This window comes from Lynx canadensis, chromosome E3, assembly GCF_007474595.2.
Source record: "Lynx canadensis isolate LIC74 chromosome E3, mLynCan4.pri.v2, whole genome shotgun sequence".
Classification (NCBI taxonomy): domain Eukaryota; kingdom Metazoa; phylum Chordata; class Mammalia; order Carnivora; family Felidae; genus Lynx; species Lynx canadensis.
In genome coordinates, this window is record NC_044318.1 from 32,253,484 (window position 1) to 32,268,581 (window position 15,098).

At 57.4% G+C, this 15,098-nt stretch overlaps 2 protein-coding genes and 1 long non-coding RNA gene across 3 annotated transcripts in view; 1 reads left to right on the forward strand and 2 right to left on the reverse strand.

Moving 5' to 3' along the window:
* ALKBH4 (alkB homolog 4, lysine demethylase) lies at window positions 1-6,360 on the forward strand. The gene is made up of 3 exons (XM_030301426.1): window positions 1-148; window positions 2,487-2,684; window positions 5,414-6,360. The coding sequence occupies exons 1-3, from the start codon at window positions 26-28 to the stop codon at window positions 5,999-6,001; spliced, it is 909 nt and encodes a 302-aa protein (XP_030157286.1). The 5' UTR covers window positions 1-25; the 3' UTR covers window positions 6,002-6,360.
* LOC115504445 overlaps window positions 4,029-15,098 on the reverse strand; it is a 24,231-nt gene continuing 13,161 nt past the window's right edge. The window contains exon 3 of the long non-coding RNA XR_003965699.1: window positions 4,029-4,238. This is a non-coding gene — a long non-coding RNA (uncharacterized LOC115504445). The remainder of the gene's footprint in view (window positions 4,239-15,098) is intronic.
* Window positions 8,795-15,098, reverse strand: part of ORAI2 (ORAI calcium release-activated calcium modulator 2) — an 11,676-nt gene continuing 5,372 nt past the window's right edge. The window contains exon 3 of the mRNA XM_030301427.2: window positions 8,795-12,072. Within this exon, the coding sequence (XP_030157287.1) occupies window positions 11,533-12,072 (540 nt within the window). The 3' untranslated portion in view covers window positions 8,795-11,532. The remainder of the gene's footprint in view (window positions 12,073-15,098) is intronic.

The following is a 15,098-nucleotide window of genomic DNA, read 5'->3' on the forward strand; positions in this document are numbered from 1 at the left end:
GCGCTTTGGCCGCCAGGACGCGGCGATGGCGGCTGCGGCGGTGGCGGCCCCCGAAGTCCTCCGGGAATGCGGCTGCAAGGGCATCCGGACCTGTCTGATCTGCGAGCGGCAGCGCGGAGGTGACCCGCCCTGGCAGCACCCCCCGCAGGTGAGGGTTGGGGGAGGGGCCGTGCCATAACTCCCTTCTTCAGATAGGGAAACTGAGGCCCAAACTGGCGACGAAGATGGGCCCCGGTTCAACCCGTGTCAGAGACCCTCGCCGTGGGGGCGTTGCAGGATCAGATGAGTGCTTTGAGGGGGGTTTGGATTGGGGAAGGGGCTGGAGTGGGTGCCATCTGACTGCAACTCCCCTCTGAGCCCTGGGGGTGGGGGGTAGTGTGACAGCGGACCTCCACGTAACCCCCGTGGGGCCAGGAGCTTCACGGAGTGGGGAGACGAACCGGAAAGAGGAAAGGATGCCGAAAACCAGGCAAGGCGAAGGTCCTAGAAACCGTTGGGCAGAAGTGGGCAAGGAGGAAATTAATTACAGTTAATTAATGAAAAAGTACTTAGAACCTTTGAGGTGGGCGAGGACATTTCCACTGGGGGAGCTGCTTAGATAAAGGCCTGGGGTAGGTGCGTGTGTTTGGAAGGAGGGTGATGCTTGGGGGGTGGTCAGTGGGGCCTGATCACAGAGGGCTCTGTGTGTGGCTGCTGGATAGCCTGGATTTGTCCCGAGGGCCATGGAGAGCTGCTGAGGGTTTTAAAGGAAGTTAACACGTGAGTTTTAGAAAGATCCTGGGAGGGGGAGGGGAGGATAGGAAAGTATGGAGCCTGGGAAGCCAAGGAAGAAACTGTCACAGTGTCCCTGGCAAAAGCTTGGAAGGGTCAGTGGGAAACAGTATGGTGATTCCTCAGTAAATTCAGAGTAGAATTACTGTATGATCCAGCAATTCTGGGTATACACCCAAAAGAATTGAAAGCAGACGCTTGAAGAGAGATTTGTACACCCACATTCACAGCAGCCTCATTCCCAGTAGCTAAAAAGTGGAAGCGATGTAAGCATCCATCAGTGGATGAGTGGATAAAGAAAATGTGACACAATATGTACAGTAGAATATTATGCACCTTAAAAAGGAAGGGCATTCTGACACAACATGAATGAATCCTGAGGTCATTATACTGACTGGAATGTCAGTCACAAAAGGGTAAATGTTGTAGGATTCCACTTATATGAGGTTCAGAGAGTAATCAGATTCTTAGAGTCAGAAAGTAGAATGATGGGTGCCTGGGCCTGGGGGAAAAGGAGGAGTTGTGGTTTAATGGGTACAGAGGTTTGCTTTTACGTGATGAAAAAATGCTGGAGATGGGTGCACAACGTGAAGGTTTGGTGGTGAAGGCGGTGAATACGTTTTATGTATATACATATATATATACATATATACTTACATGTGTACATATATGTACATATGCGTGTGTACATATATATACTTTTTTTTTTTCTTACCGCAATTAAAGCGTGAAAAGTGCCAAAAGTCTGAACTTTGCCTGTGACCATGGGTGTGGAGACACAGGGCACTGTGGGGTAGCACCTGCTCAACTTGATGTCTGTGGGATGAGCAGAAGGTCCAGGATGGCTCCCTAACTGTAACATGTCCTCCGTGTGAAGTGCTAGAAGACAGAGGACAATGGGGTGGGTAGCAACGGCCATGAAATGCAAAAGGGGAGGGAGCAGAATTAATTGGGCAGGGAGGGCTTCGTGCTGCCACACCGCTGGGACAAAGTCATGGCCAACCCAGCTGGGAGCTCCGGAGCAGACTGACTGGTAGAGGAGTCCCATGTTGGGTATGAAAAGCCAGACCCGCGCTGAGTCATTGGCCGGGGGCTGCCTGGGACCCGGATGGTCTCTGGCCAAAACCTGGGGCAGATTCTGAAGGCACTGCAGCAGGAGGGGGTCAGCCGGGCACTCCTCCAGGATGACTGGCAAGTTCTCTCCTTCGAAGGGAGATTGAGGCAGTGCCTGTGCAACCACAGAGGAGGGCCGGGCCCGGAGTCCTCCCCACCTCTCCCTCTAGCTGTCCAACGTGCTCGCCCTCCGAACAGCTCCGGGGTCCTTTCCTTTAGACGCTGGGGAGGGCAGGAGACACCCCGCAGTGACGCTAGAACAGTGTGAACTCGCGGGCAGCCTTGGGCTGTGCAGCCTTCAGCCGGTTCCTTAACTTCATTCATCCTGGGTCACCCCATCTTTAAAACAGAACAGAAAATGGTTACCTGGATGCTCTTCCCACCTACAGCTGAGGAATGTGACAAAGGAGAGGGCCCCAGGCAGGGCTTCTGCATCACTGCCTCTCTCAGCCTAGTCTGGACTCCAGCTGCTTCCCAAAGTGGCACCAGGGGAGGGAGAAGCTCTCGGCAGGGGCCGCTCCTAAGAAGGGGCCTCCGGAAGGTGCGCACACAGTGTGAGGAAGGGCTTCGGCGGCTCCAGGTCCCTCGTCTGTCTTTTGCAGAAAACACACCGCTTCATTTACTACTCTGACACTGGCTGGGCCGTGGGGGCTGAGGAGTCTGACTTTGAAGGCTGGGCCTTCCCGTTCCCTGGTGTGACGCTGATAGAGGACTTCGTGACCCGGGAGGAAGAAGTCGAGATGGTACAGCTGATGGACCGGGAGCCTTGGAAGCTCTCCCAGTCTGGACGGAGGAAGCAGGTAGGATGGCCCAGAGCCGGGGACTCCAGGAGGGCCAGGCTGGCTGGTCAGAGAGGAGTCACCCTGCTGGGCCCCTGCACACTCCTTGCCCCGTGCCTTGCTCACCTCCCTCCCAGCGCCTCTCTCGGCAGCCACAACCCGTGACACCCCCTCACCAGGGCCGCTAGGGGGCGAGCTCCTCTGACCTTGGGGCTCTGGCAGCTGGGGCGTGGGTGTGCTGGAGGGAGGGGCGGAGGGAGGGGCAGAGGAGGGCCCAGCTTGCTCCGCTTCCCCAGACGCACCAGACTCGGTGAGGCGGGGCCGTAAGGCAGACTGGTGCCCCGCTCAGAGGGTTTCTGGAAGGCTGCCGCTCGCCTTCCCACCGAAGTCCTCTCCCCATCCGTTTCGAGATACTTGGGCCTCCGAGTCCTGGGCCTCCTCTTTGTCAGGAATGACAGCCCCTCTTTTCTGCAGCCTTGTCGGCCAGGACCTGAGAGCCGTCCATCGGCCACCTTCTCTCCTTCCCTCCCCCTCCTGTGGGCTTTTCCGTCCCCACTTCGGTGCCTGGCCAGTTATCACACCACTTCCTCTGCTGCTCCTGTGCCCTTTCGTCCCTCGCTATCCTCCTTCCGCTAAACCACAGCCCCCGTCAAGTCTGGCTCCTCTCGCTGGGCGCCTCCCAGTCCTGGCTCTCCAACCCTGAGCTGGGCCGTCCTGCTCTGGAGGTCATGCCAACCTCCCCCAAGGTGGCCCTTTTGCGGCTCTCCTTCCAAACCTTCCCTTTCCCCCCCCGCCGGCTCTCCGCCGAGCCCCCTCTGACTCAGAAGATGCTGGCGGGTGTTGCTCCCCTCTCTCTCCGACATTAGTTTTGCCTCAATTGGGTCTTTTCCACCAGACTGCCAGTAAGCTCTAGCTCTCTCCTCTGCGGCCCGATTCCTCAGAAGAGTTGTTTATTCCGTCTCCAGCTCCTCTCCTCCTGTTCCGCTTACTGTACTCAGCACTTCCATCCCGGCCTCTGCGCCCTAAACCCTGTGGCCGACTTTCAGGCTCAGTCCTGGGGCCTCTTCTCTTCCAGACGCCCCCTCGCCGGGCTCCATGAGTCACGGCTCTGACACGAGTGTGTGTTTGCGACTCCCACGTTCGTGTCTCTGGCCGGCTTCTCCCATTTGTCAGACCTGAACTGAGCTTTGAGTCTTCATCCCCACCCCCGTGCCCCCCTGTAGTGTCCCCACCTTGGCAAATTCCAGCTTCCATCTGCTCAGGCTGGCAACCGTGGAGCTTTCCAGATTCCTCGCTGTGTCTCATTGGTAATCCCCATCAGCTCTCTTCCTTCAAACATACTCGGGATCTGAGAACACAGCACCCCTACCACTGCCACCCCCTTAGGTCCCAGCCCCCAGATCTGTCACTGGGATTCCCACAGGAGCTTCCCTTACCCCTCTTCTGTCACTTTCCACTGGAGAGGAAGGTGACCCCCATTGACGCCCCCTCAGATGGACTCACTGCTCTGCTACAAATCCACCGGGCCTTCCACCCCAGCCTGGGCTTCCCCTGCTGCTCGGTACTCCTGAGATGCTCCAGCGTCAAGCCCTCCCTTCTAGCCTGCCACCGCCTGGGGGACCCAGCCACTCGGTCGTGCCAAAGCCGGCAGGAGAAAGATGTTTCCACCAGACGTTGCCCCCCTCCACTAGAGGGGGACTGCAGGGGCCAGGAGGCGGTGGATAAATGCTCATCCCTTGGGCCACAGGTCTGAGGTGTATTCTAGAAGCTTCCTCCCTAACACTTGTTTTGGGGTTATTTTTTTTAGATAGAACCCACACACTGTAAAATCTGCCCATTTAACACGTACGGTTTGTTTTGGTATATTCATAATGTCACACAGCCATCTCCACTGCCTTACTTCTGGAACGTGCCCATCACCCCAGAGGCAACCTGTACCCATTAGCAGTCGCTCCCCGTTCCCCTGTCCCCTGGCAACCACTAATCTACTTTCTTTCTGGATTTGCCTGTTCTGGATATTTCATGCAAATGGGATTGTATCACATGTGGCCTTTTACGTCGGCTCCTCTCACTGACCATAACGTCGGCCTGTGTCGGTGCTACGCTGTTTGCAGCTGGACAAACAGCTCCTCCGTCGTGTGGCTCTGCCACCACTGCTTCATCCATTTGTCCGATTGCGGACACTGGGTTGTTTCCGCCTTCTGGCCATTGTGCCCTAGTGCTGCTTTGAATGCCCACGTGGCGAGTGTCTGCATGGCCGTGTTTTTGGGACTGGGCGTGGAGCTGGGAGTTTGACTCCTGGGCTGTGTGCTAATTTCTCTCTCGTGGTTCTGATCCCCAGCTTCGATCAGCTTGATGAGGCCGCCTCGGGCTAGCCCGCCCTCCCTCGCCGCTCCTTCTACCCACGTCCCGACCCCTTGGTCTCCCGTCCCCAAACACCCTACCTGCATATGGGCCTTCTGTCTTTAGCTCTGCTTTCGGGGGCATGTAGTCTAAGACATCCCCCTGAGCACATCACGTCCTTTTCCTGCTTTATTTTCTCCCTTAGCGTTTACCAACGTCTGAGTGTTGGCTGTCTGTCTGTCATTGGTGCAGGCCTCCTGCTGCTGGAGAGCAAGATCCTGCTCCACGGAGTCAGGAGGTTTTGCTTGTCTTGGTCGCCGCGATCGGATTCTTCAGCCCTGGTCTGTGATAGCCATTCCTATAAACTCAAGACGCTTCTCTGCTTCTTTTTTGTCCGCCCCCTTCAGGACTATGGCCCCAAAGTCAACTTTAGGAAACAGAAGCTAAAGACCGCTGGCTTCAGAGGCCTCCCCAGCTTCAGCCGGGAGGTGGTGCGGAGGATGGGCCTGTACCCCATCCTGGAGGACTTCCGGCCCGTGGAGCAGTGTAACCTGGACTACTGCCCTGAGCGGGGCTCGGCCATCGACCCCCACCTGGACGACGCCTGGCTGTGGGGGGAGCGGCTGGTGAGCCTCAACCTCCTGTCCCCGACCGTGCTGTCCATGTCCCGGGAGGCGCCCGGCAGCCTGCTCCTCTGTCTGGCCCCATCCGGCTTCCCGGAGGCCTTGGTGGAGGGTGTGATGGCTCCCAGCAGGTCCGTCCTGTGCCAGGAGGTGGAGGTGGCCGTCCCCTTGCCCCGCCGCTCTCTGCTCGTGCTCACGGGTGCCGCGCGGCACCAGTGGAAACACGCCATCCACCGCAGACACATCGAGGCCCGCCGCGTGTGCGCCACCTTCAGGGAGCTGTCGGCCGAGTTCTGTCCCGGCGGGAGGCAGCAAGAACTGGGGCAGGAACTCCTGCAGATCTCTCTCTCCTTTCAAGGGAGACCTATGTGAGCCACCTCCCTGGGGCCCGGAGCTGGCGCTGGGCCTGGCCAGGGCACCGGCTCCAGAGTTGACTGCCTGCCAGGACGGAAGGGCGGGAAGCCCAGCACAAGGGGCTTTCTCCCCAGCCGGTTAGCTTTTCAGAGAAGACTGCTCAGCACCCTGACATCACGACAGCGTGAGCCCTGCCCGGGAGCTGGTTGTGATGGGAATGCGCCTCGGGTCAGTCCTCTTTGACCCGCACCGCGGCCGCCTGTGTGGCTTGTCACAGTTTGAGGGCAGTGGGATCGTTTGAGCTTAAACACGTTGGTACCACCTGAAACCGTTTTCTCCTTTATCCCTCGCTCTTAATGAAGTTCCCTGATAGCCCATTCTCCAGTCCTTTCATTTGGGAAGTGAGTTGGAGAACAGAATCGACAGAACATTTGAAGTTATGTCCGACTTCAGAGCTGGTGATGGCCTCTGAGCCAGGCTCTGCCCAGGTCATGCTTGATCCCAGGGAGGTGGGCGATGCAATGAGGAGAGGGAAGTCTCCGGAGAGTCTGGTCCCACCTCCCCATCCCATGCTGTTAAAAAGTAGGGGAAGGCGCAGTGTAGTTCGCTTCCTGGCGCTGGTGTTTTGTGGGGTGCTCACCTTGGATGCTCAGCCAGCCCTCTTCTGCTTATGAGACAAAATATACTCGCTAGCCACGTGCTCAGTGCCAAACTTCGGAACCAGGGCCCCATCGTAGCCCAGAAAGGTTCATGGTAGGCACTGGTCTTCATTCTAGAACCTTCTATCACCTGTCAGGTTGGGGGAGTCACTGGCCACCACACACTGTGAAGTGGCATTGATCTGGAGACCCATGGAGAGGCTGCTGAGTTTCCAGTGGCTATATGAGCCCGGCTGCAGGGTGGGTGGCTCCCTAAGCTCACTTGGAGCAGGAGGGTAGAGGATAGCTTCTCCCCAAGGTCGTGACCCTCCCAGACCCCGCACTGGGCATTTAGATGTAGGCCTGCCGGTGAGCAACGCAGTAGGCTTGCAAGCTGGCGAGGGGTGGGGGGGGGGGGTCTACCCCATGGGGCCTGTGAGGCCTTTGCCCTGACAGGCTGGGCCTTGGAACACCGTGCACGCGGAGCCTGCAAGGTGTTCTGCCAATGAAGGGCTCCACGGGAAACGTACATCTGGGAAACTGCACACCCAGGCCTGCTGGGGAGAGGCCCGTTAGGGCCGGGAGAGCCACTAAGCAAAGCAGCCCACTTCCCCCAGAATCACCCAGTGCTTGCCAGACATCTGACAGTGGGCCCTTCCTCCAGCCCTACCGAGCGCACCTCGGGTCCACCTGGTCTGCACAGTCCGCAGAGCCCACCTCGGGACGTGCATCGTGTCACGTTCAAACCGGTGACCCTGCATCGGGTTTGTTCTTGAAACTACACCATGAAGACCATCAGATTCCGTGTGTCCACCTAAGCATCCACTGCTTGCGCCCTCAACTAGGATGGGGCTGGGGATGGCCAGGTTGGGCGGTTCAGCCACTGCCTGAGGGGTAGTAACCCTGTATTTCAGGTGGCCGTTTCTGCAGCCAGCGTGCTCTCAAAACACCACACGTGTGTCGTGCAGACAGTCGTGTCTGTTGCAATGGTCTGACCGTCTCAGGCGACAGGAAGGGATGAGCCTTATGGGATTGTATTCCTGTGGAAGCATCCGCTCTGAGGGTGGCTTCCTGCACGGTCTTCCAGAGTAAGCCAGGGAGAGCTCAGCTGATACTCCTCAGCCTGGCTTGTTTTGAAAGATGTTAAGGAAGCTCAGGGCCATTTGCTTGTTTGGAGCTGGGGGCTGGGAGACGCTGAGCTCTGTCCAGGAAGCATCCTCCGGGTTATCCCTGTTGAGATGGATATCCCTGTTTGTACCGTCCCCAGTAACCGTGGGGGCGCTGGAGACATCGGGGTTGGAAAGCGGGTTCAGCAGGTTCTAAAAGGGTCTAACAAGGAATCCTGGCTCGGTCCTGTGCCACTCACCCCGCTGAGCCCCTACACCCGGCTCTGTGGACCCTACCTCTCCACCTACTGGGGGCAATGAGTCAAGACTTCGATGAGCCTTCTATGGGTTGGCCGCACTCACTGGGAAATGGTCCATGGAGTGGGCTCGCTGGACACAGGCTTCTTTAGACCCGGGGGGCCTTGGAAGTCATCCTCCCGAGCTGCAGCAGCAGGGCCCCCCTCGGCTGGCAGAACCTGTCCATACAGCAGTGTTGGTTGCTTTGCACACCTGATTCCTAGGAGCCGCTAGGTTCAAGGGCCTGCAAGTTAAAAATAATACAAGACATCTTTTCCTAGGTGGAGGCCTCCGTGGAAAACAGTTTCAAAACAGAATGGGAGCTTCCTCATGAGTGTCACTGGGCTGTGGGAGGGATTCCTGCTGCCTGGCTGGCTGGACCCCGCAGCCACAGGTACCTGGGATGGAAAAGGCGCCGTGAGACCACAGCTTCAGCGGCTCCCCAGCGTTTTCAACTGGGGGATCTGGGGACCTTCAAACCGACCCCTTCAGCACTTAGCCCTGAGGCCGTCTCTTGCTGTGTTTCTGGAAAGGGAGAGCCCGCTGGGGAAGGGAAGCAGCAGAGATGCCCCATTCTCCCGGGGCCCCGCCAGAAGGGAGCTTCGCAATGTGCCCGGGTCCAGGCCCCCCCACTTGTCCATTCCAGAAAAGTCCACCGCCCTGGTCCGGGGAGACACATGGCCGGTGACCAGCGATTAGGAAGAGGCAGGAGGGGCTTCAGGAGAAGCAGTCTTCCAGGATGCATCAGACACTAGGGGAGAGCCAGGGGCTTCACAGCTTTACCTGTTTATTCAGCTCACTCCAGGGCAACTGTTTTAAAAACCCACACGCGGGACGGGGGTTACGTACACCGCACGTGATCTCCGCAGCGTCATGCATAATGAGTCAATCAGCGCAAGACGGAACAGCCGCCGACACCGGGCTCACGCGGTTTTAGCCTCAGCAGGCTTTCCTAGAAGACACTAGGATACGTCCTGCCCTCGCAGTTTCTAAAATAGAAACACCTGGAGTTTTGAAACTTCTGGTCAGGTATTAAATGGAGACCGTGTTCCGCTCTGGAAAGGGCCCCAGCGTACCTGTGGGGGAGGCTCCGCTCAGAGGAAAATAGGGCAAGCCCACGCCGGCTCCGGGGCAGCCTGCGTGGCCTCACCACCCAGCGGCCGCTGCACTTGGAACGCTTCACAATCAGGTTAAGCCTCCAGAAAGTGACTTTCTAGTTTGTAATGAGCCTTGCCCTCCCCCCAACCCACCCCGCTGAGTCGTGTCTGCAGCTCCAAATAGCAGCTGGTCCCTCCATCTCCCCAGAAGCTCTGGGGCCACCAGGAAGGTTCCCTGCTGACCACCAGTCCCCAGACCATGGTCCTCTCTGTCCCCACAGAAATTCCTCTGCTTGCCCCCTGCCTCTGGGAGCTGGGAGAACGCTCTGGATGAAAGAGAGCAAGAATTACACTCTTCCAATCATTGTTAAAAACGAGATGTGGCACCTTTCCTGCCCACGTGCCAGTCACAGGTAACCCAGTGTGTAGCCCTGTGCGGTCAGGCCCGAGGCTCTGCCCATGGAGCAGGCATTAACAGCTGGCTCCTAGCTGGAACCGGGGGGTGCTTTCTAGTCTTGGGAGCTTGGCACATCTGGTGCACTTGGGGCGGAGGCACCAGATGGCCCAGGACAGTGAGGCCAGCATGGCCCCTCTCAAAAGGCCCAGGCTGGAGGAAGGGCCTACTGCCCACTCCCAGCCGTGGGGAGAAGCCAGCCTGTCTTGTCCAGGACAGAGTGGCTGTCTTACAGAGACGCAGACACAAAGCAAATACACAGTAAGCCAGACAAGCCTTTTCAACAAGGCCCCAAGAAAGAACAGACATGCACCAGAGAGCAAGCAAATTAACGACAGACATCTGCAGGATGCAAGGAACACGCCCTTTGGAAGATGCCAGGCTCTTGTCCAGGCTCCCACAATGTCCCGACTTAACAACGGTTGATTCTCGGCACAGCTCCCAGGCAGCCCCTTGGCATTTTGGTTACGTGTTAAGGTTTGTGTCCTCAACAGTGTGTCACATTCCCAGCAACCTCCGCCAGGCCAGCCAGGATTTCTTGGCGTGGGCGACTCAGACCCCACAGAGAGTAAGCTGTCCACAGAAATGCCATCAGAGCATGACGTCCGAGGACTATGAAAACAAAAGTCTCCCTCTCTAGGTGGCTGTTGGCCAGTGTGGTAAGCCTGGTTTTTGAAAGCAGCTCAGGATGTGGCATGCTTCCCCCTGAGCTGAGCTGTAGTATGTATGTGCATGACCCAAGAACATGGGCTACGGTCTAATGAAAACAGCAGAACCCACGCTGCACAAGGCCCGGGAAGTGTAGGAGCTGGGCCCCTGCGTGGGGCTGGGAGGACTGGGGGTTGCTGCAGGGGAACACTATATGGGGATTCGCCTTCCATTAGAAGCGGGACCCGCATTTGGCCAGGGCCGGCCAATGGCCTTGTCTAAACAGAAAGTCCCCCAGGCTGCCCCCTCCCGCCTCCTGGGGTCACAAGGCAGCAGGGAGACAGGAAGCAGGCTCTGCTTCCTGAGCAAGTGACTTTGGCAGCCATAGCCTGGAGAGGCAGCTGACTTGGGCTCCAAGGCCATTTTGTAGCCCAAACATGGAGAACTCTGGACTTGAGCCCTTTCCCCGACCCAGTGGCTTTGTTGGGTCATTGTGACTGGGCTCCAGGCTGGCTAGAAAGAGAGAATTTGAGCCCAGTGTGCCTCAGAGCACCCCTCAGTTAAAAGTCTCCTCAAGAGGGCCTTTCACACGGGATGCCCACAGATGTGCCTTGCCAGCCCCAGCAGGCCTCCATCCTTGGATGTCTTCCCAGGGGCCTGACAAGTCTGATGGCCGGCTGAGCACCGGCAGCACCAGCTGAGCAGACCCGTGCTCCAGGTTCCTGCCCTCTTCCTGTGAGCCAGGCCACTGATTCCCCCCAGGGCAGCAGAGGAAACCACCAGGCAAAGCTGTGGGTCTGTACCCCATCTCCTCAGACACCCAGCCACCAGGAGACCCACCTCACGTGTCACCGGGCAATCCCTTCTCTGAAACTCTCCGCCCTCCCCTTGCTCTCCCACCTCTGCTGGCCGCCTGTTCCACGTGTCTGAGATTGCCCTTGCCCATGACGCCTGGGTGCTGCCTGGAGCCCTGTCCCCTGCCGCAGAGAATCCCCAGGCCCAAGGACTCAGGTTTTTGTTTTTTCGTTTTGTTTTTTTTTTTCTCTCAGCTCTTGGCAACAGAGTCTCTCTTTTGACTACAGATTTCCACTTTCTGCGGGAGCATCGTCCAGCCAGGTTCTCCGACATGAAGACAGGGACGAGACTCTGGTCTGGAACTTTCTGGCAGTGCCTAGGCAGCCTTGTCAGGAAGCCCCATGTTCCCGTGTGATGCTCCCCAGAAGGCAAGCAGCTCATTGCTGGCTCCCGGGGGGGGGGGGGGGGGGGGGGGGGAGGGGCGCTGCTGGCCTGTGCCCGGGGCGCCGCGCCCTCACACGACCTGCAGGCTGCGTTCGTGCCCGTCCAGCTGCACCTTGAGCTTGTGCAGCTCCTCGATCTCGCGGTTATGCCGCTCGGTTTTGTGGCGTACCAGCGAGCGGTAGAAGTGGATGGTGAAGACCACAAAGATGAGACCTACGGGCACCATGATGATGGTGGACACGAGCGCGGCCTGCCAGCCCGTGTGGCCGCCGGGGCCGGGCGGGGGGCCGGGCTGGCGCCGCGCGTCCACGGGCAGGAACTTGATCCAGCAGAGCAGCACCACCTCGGCCAGGAAGAGCAGGATCCCCAGCACGGTCGAGAAGCCCCAGGCCAGCTCGATGTAGGGGTGCATGCGCTCGTGCGGGGACTCGCTGATGGAGTTGAGGTTGTGGATGTTGCTCACGGCCTCCACGTTGGGCAGGATGCACGTGCTGATGAGCAGGGCAAAGAGGTGCACGGCCACCAGCACCGTGGTGCAGGCGCTGAAGGCGATGAGCAGCGGCCGCGGGTACTGGTACTGCGTCTCCAGCTGCACCTCCACCATGGCCACCTGCAACGCAGAGCAGGCGAGGCTGGGCCGGGGTGCCCGCAGCCGCCCCCCCACCTCCCCGTGCCGGGCCCACTCGGGGCAGAGGGCTCCCACCTCACTGTCCACATACTTCCAATTCTCCTGTTTTCTGATGAGCTAAAGGACACATCTCACTAAGGAAGAATCCAGAAAATGCAGGGGAGATTAAAGCACAAGGTGGGGGGCGGTGGGGCTCACCCCCCGGGGGGGCCCTCCCAGCCCAGAACTAAGAGTGTACCTGGGGTACCTGGGGTACCGAGCTCTGACCCAGGAGGCCACCCTTCCCTGGGAACAGGTGGCTTTGCTGCTGACTTAGCTGCAAGACAATGGCTGTTTTTCAAAAACTAAAAGCTAACCTTTCAAAAAGTAAAAAAAAAAAAAATAAATAAAAAAATAAAAAGAAATCATGGAGGCTCCCGTGGGTCCCCAGGTTCCCAGACTCGGAGGTGCACGCCCAGACAGCCTCACACAGGCCACAGGGTGCAGCTCACAGCCCTAGAAGCCCCGGGGGAGAAGCCCGCATCTCAAAGGCCAGGAATGGAAACAAAAACGAGGGCAACGGTGAGGGGGGGGAGGCTGTGGGGAGGGGGCTGGGCTGGGAAAAAAGCTGAGTCATCAACCGCAGTCACAGGAAGCCCGGGCCAATAGGTAATGCCTGAGATGGATAAATCGAGAAACAGCAGTCTGGAGAAAGTTTTTCAGAACGAAGAGCCTGAGGGCGCCGCAGCTGGGGGTGGGGGGGGTGGGGGGGGTGGGGGGGGTGGGGGGGGTGGGGGGGGGTGGGGGGGGTGGGGGGGTGGGGGGGTGGGGGGGTGGGGGGGGGGTGGGCAGCCAGGGTTGCTGGGATGGCTTACCTGCCCTGCAGCAGCACTTTGGTTTTAAACTGCATGCACGTATTCATTTTGATAAAATAAAAAACACTTTTTTAATTAAAAAAATTAATTTATTTTGAGAGAGCGAGCACAAGTGATGAAGGAACAGAGCAAAAGGGAGAGAAAGCCCAAGTGGGGGAGGAACATACAGGGAGGGGGAGAGCGAGAATCCCAGGCAGATTCCACACTGTCAGCGCAGAGCCCAATGTGGGGCTCGAACCCACGAACCATGAGATCGTGACCTGAGCCGAAACCAAGAGTCAGACGCCTAACTGACTGAGCCACCCAGGTGCCCCCGACAAAAAAAAAAAATTTTTAATCCATGACCCCAAGATCAAGAGTCACATGCTCTACCAACTGAACCAGCCAGGCGCCCCAAAACTAATTTTAAATAAAAGGGAAAAAAGACCCACAGAGGGAACCAGAAGCCCCAGCCTAGCTCTGTAGTAGTGAATGTCTACAGCCAGTCAGGCAGGATTTGCTCACCACAGGCCCTAAAGGGCATTCACACTACGGGCCGGCAACGGGCAACGTGGCCCTCCCCCTCTTCCCCCAGGGCAGACCCAGGCTACCGAGAACTCCCTCTGTGGCCTGGCATTCCCCTGCCCCTCAGCACAGTGGACCACCCCCAGCGGATGGTGCAGTCCAGGCCTGGCAAGGACTCCGGGGCTCACCAAGGGTCTTCCCCCACGTGCCCACAGGTAAGAAACCAGACCAGTCAAGGAAGGGGGACAGGGAGGCAGAAAGAGAGAAGGCAGAGGAAGGCTTCTCCACCCACTGCGTTCGCTTCCTAGATCCGAGCCATCTTCTGTTTTTACATTTTTACAAGAAAGACAACTTCACAACTTCTAGCAAGTCCTGCCTCCTAGAGTGAGAGACTCATCCTTTCAGCACAGATGGAACATTTGGTTGGTAAAAAGAAGATACGGCAGTGCCAGTGGACCACAGCTGAACAGAAACTCAGAACTGACCACTGCTCCATACAGTTGCCATAGGACACGCGTTGAGGGGGTGGTCTTTTCTCAGTGACCCCTGTGGCCTGGGCAGGCTCTCATTACCACAAAGGACATGGCTCAACAAAAAGGCGTTGTGAAACACAGAGGGCATTGAAGTAAGAAACAAAGATAATTAAAGGGCCTGCAGTAGGAAAGCAGTTTTGTTCAGCCTCATGGAGAGAAAAGGCCGAAAGGCCATTTTTCAATGTGTTTATGCAAAGATTTTATGAGGCGGCCACGGTTCACTGGCTCTCTGTGTTAGCAGAAGGATAAACATGAACAAACGGGCTTAAGGTTAGGCATAAATGCTCGCTGTGGGGCAAAAGAACAGCTTTGCAATTCTAATCGGGGACACGTAGCAAACGGACTCTTCACTTTTTCTTGGCCCGCCCTTGTTCAGCCATGGTTTCCACTGTTGAGATCCTATCCGATGATCTGTGTTGGTCTTTTTTCTCGCAAGCTGCTCCACAGTCTGAATAGTTACCTGGCCTGCAGGTGGCGTGTTAATCTAGTGGGCCCACTGCTGCTTTCCCACCCCTGGTTCTGCTGCTTTCCAGTTTTCACCATTACCACTGAATGTCCGGTGCGTATTAGGCCGTGGCCGCCCCCATGAGAGGAACCTTCTAGAAGAGAAGGTGAGGGCACCACATGGCTTCTGAAGTGTATCCCAGGTTGCTTAAGGAAGCATTTACTGGTAGAGGAGATGCCCCATAAATGTTGAAGAAACGAACGACCGATCACTGGCAAGTGTGACTGCCATTGCCGAGCTAAGGACAGACAGCAACCTGCAGGATCCATCCAGGCCCTGCCATCCTGGTCTCTGCCTGCGGTCACTATCTTCAACCTAAGACCACTTCGTACCCCTGCGGGCTGCCGGTAAGTGTCAGACTAGCCCTCCAGAATTCGATCTAGGTTTTAGAACCTTATGCACAGGGCCTTTAAACAAGCAGTTTGGGAGGCTTCAACTTGGGTGAGCCTTTCGTTGGCTGGGGAAGACCGCGAAGCTTCTCAGAGTTTGGAGATCTGAGTGTTGGGAAGGCGGGGGTCTAAGAAGACGGCTGCAGACAGGAAGTGACTTCGGAGACCCGGGCCCCGCGCACAAAGGAAACTGTCTTACTGCATCACATGACGCAGCACTTCT

Coding starts and splice junctions, on each gene's coding strand:
- ALKBH4 (XM_030301426.1), top strand. CDS start 26: ATGGCGGCTGCGGCGGTGGCGGCCCCCGAAGTCCTCCGGGAATGCGGC. Junction 149..2,486: donor CCTGGCAGCACCCCCCGCAG/GTGAGGGTTGGG, acceptor TGTCTTTTGCAG/AAAACACACCGCTTCATTTA. Junction 2,685..5,413: donor AGTCTGGACGGAGGAAGCAG/GTAGGATGGCCC, acceptor CGCCCCCTTCAG/GACTATGGCCCCAAAGTCAA.